Here is a 2,923-nt window from a genome sequence, read left to right as displayed (position 1 = left end):
TGTGTGTGTGTGTGTGTGATTGTGCGTTGAAAGCAGCCTGCTGACATTTAAAGAGGCGCCACAACATGAAAGGAAGCGACGAGGAGAAAACAAAGAACGGAGCCGACAGCAGATCGATGTTCGGCTCAAATGTTAGAACCTGAAAATGTTCTGATTCTCTGTCGAGGTTCCTCCTGCAGCAGAATCAAGATCCAAACATCCAACCAGAGTCAGGAGACCCGCGGCATTTGGTCCAAAACCAGTTAGAATCCAGTTTAAAACCAGTCCAAGTCCAGTTTAAACTCACCTCTAATCTGGTCCTAATCCAGCCCAACCTGAGCCCAAAACCAGTTACAGAACCAGTTCTGAGATCCATCTGAAACCAGCTCCAGAACCGCCTCAAAAACCAGTCTTCAAAAAACGTCTAAAACCCGTCAAAATGTAATTACAGAACTATTCTAAACCCAGTGTAAACCCAGCTCCAAAACCAGTCTAAAACCAGTTTGAAACCAGTCCAAATCCAGTCCAAACCCAGCTCCAAAATCAGCTCCTGAATAAGCTCCAAAACCAGTAAAACCAGTCTAACGCCGGTCAAATTCACTCCAAAAACAGCTCCAAACCCTGTTCCAAACCAGTTTCAAAACCAGCCCAAATCCAGTTTAAACCCATCTTCATAACCAGTCTAAATCCAGTTTAAACCCATCCTCATAACCAGTCTAAATCCAGTTTAAACCCATCCTCATAACCAGTCTAAAACTAGCTCCAAAATTAGTTTAGATTCAGTCTAAAATCTGCCCCAAACCAGGCTGAATCCAGTGTGACACCAGCTCCAAATGTACCTTTTGTGGCTCTGAATCCTGGATTAGATGAACTCTAGCAGAGCTCGATCAGCAGAGCTCAGTGTAGAAACATCCAGCCTCCAGTTTCAGCTTCATCGACTGTCAGCTTGAACAAAACTTTATTAGTTCAGCTCTTTTAAACAGACATGTTCCTAAAAATCAAAGTGAAAGCTTGTTTCCTCTTGAAGAACCTCCTCAGCTGCTTCTCAGGAGGTTTTGGTTCAGAATCCTGAGAAAAACGTAAATCTTAAACCTAAATATTGCAGAAGAAATGAGTCGTTTATTAATAAAATACACTAAACGCACGTTGTTTTATCTGTTTTGTTTCTGATTGATCTGAGAAAGTCCTGCAGCCTGTTCCCATGGTTACCAGGAGGTCGTACTCGGATCATTTCCTGTAGAAGATGGATTTTATCTCCTGCATTCATGATGAAGCTCTTCTCACCCTGAAGACCTGACCTCCAGTCAGCGGCCGCATGAAATCAAAAGACAAACAGTCTGAACAGAACTCTGCTGAAGTTGTAGATGTTTACCTTCTTCTCTGATCGACCCAAACTCATCCTGCAGCAGAACCACAGGTCCAAGCTTCAGCAACAAGAAGAACCAGGAGTGCTGCAGCAGACGGTCTGAACTCCACATCTGGTTCAAAGTTAGAAACCAGTCTAAATCCAGTCTGAAGTCAAGTCTAAAACCAGTCAAAAGCCAGCTCCAAAAATCTCTGAATCCAGTCTTCAGCCAGTCCAGAACCAGCTCCAAAGTCCAGTCAGTAACCAACTCTAAAATCAGACCACTTCAGAACCAGTCTAAAACTGGTCCAGGGTCAAACCCAAACCCAGATCCCAAACCAACCCAATAAAGTCTACAATCGGCTCCAAATCCAGTCCAGAGCCAGTCTAAACCAGTTCAAAACAACCTCCAAAACCAATCCAAGTCTAGTCTGAAGCCAGTCCAGAACCAACTCCAGACTCCAGTCCAAGTCCAAGTTTAAAATCGAGTCTAAAACCAGTTCAAGTCTAATCCAAAACCGTTCTAAAACCAGTTCTAAACCAATCCAAAACCGTTCTAAAACCAGTTCTAAACCAATCCCAAACTGTTCTAAAACCAGTTCTAAACCAATCCCAAACCAGTCTGCAGCCAGCACCAGATCTGCTCCATGCGGTCTGGATGAAGCTGTCCAGGTGGATCTGTCGTCCTTCTTCTTCTGCTCCGAGCCATTCTACCAACAAGCAGCACAGATGTTCATGTGATTAACTTGAAGCTGATGAAGCTGCTGAACAGATCCAGTGGTTTTAACCCTTCGTGTGGTTTCCCTCCTCTCTTAACATCTGCTTCGCCGTCTCATCGTCCAGTTTCGTTCCAGTTTCTTGGAGTTGTTTCTGCGTTTTTCTGTCTCAGGCTGAGCCTCCGTGTCTGGATTTCTGTTTTTAGAACACATCAGTAGAGTTTGCTTTTTGCCTCGTAGTGTTCGTTGCTTCTGAACGGAGCTTTAAACCAGAACACACAAATCCATTCAGTCTGTCTTGGTTCTGCTCAAGATCTTCCAGATTAATATTCTGTGATTCTTTTCTGTGAACATGTGAAAAGCTGCGTCAACGAGCTCAGAACCGAACCAGCGACTCGCTTCCCGTGTCCAGATGTGTGTATGGCGTCGCTGACGTTTCCTCTCCTTGCAGACGATGCAGGGCAGCGACTGCATCTTCGAGGCGGTGGAGCAGCAGGACCTGGACGCCGTTCAGATCCTCCTCTACCAGTTTTCGGCCGAGGAGCTGGACCTGAACACTCCCAACAGCCAGGGCTTGACGCCGCTCGACATCGCCATCATGACCAACAACACGCCCATCGCCAAGCTGCTGCTGAAGGCCGGCGGCAAGGAGAGTCCTCACTGTGAGTACCGACGTCTGCAGGGTGAGACCAAGCCCTGACGCCTGGTCCACAGTCACATGAGTTCAGATGTATGAAATGTGGAAAAATGAAGAAATGCAGTCGTCCTCAGATCATTCATCCCCCTCCATCAGAGAAAACCTTCACAATAATCACTCCAACAACTAGAAACTGGAAAGAGTAATACATAAAAATGTGCTAAGTTATAGTTTACTGAAATAAGA

At 45.4% G+C, this 2,923-nt stretch overlaps 1 protein-coding gene across 1 annotated transcript in view; it reads left to right on the top strand.

The window, feature by feature from the left end:
- The window catches only part of ankfn1a (ankyrin repeat and fibronectin type III domain containing 1a), a 116,630-nt gene that overhangs the window by 65,280 nt on the left and 48,427 nt on the right, over window positions 1-2,923 (top strand). Inside the window, exon 9 of the mRNA XM_008303337.1 lies at window positions 2,492-2,702. Within this exon, the coding sequence (XP_008301559.1) occupies window positions 2,492-2,702 (211 nt within the window). The remainder of the gene's footprint in view (window positions 1-2,491; window positions 2,703-2,923) is intronic.

The sequence above is a fragment of the Stegastes partitus genome, unplaced genomic scaffold (genome assembly GCF_000690725.1).
Source record: "Stegastes partitus isolate 25-593 unplaced genomic scaffold, Stegastes_partitus-1.0.2 Scaffold1983, whole genome shotgun sequence".
In the NCBI taxonomy this organism is placed as follows: Eukaryota; Metazoa; Chordata; class Actinopteri; family Pomacentridae; genus Stegastes; species Stegastes partitus.
Note: the sequence above shows the minus strand (reverse complement) of the source record. Positions and strands in the feature narration are given on the sequence as shown.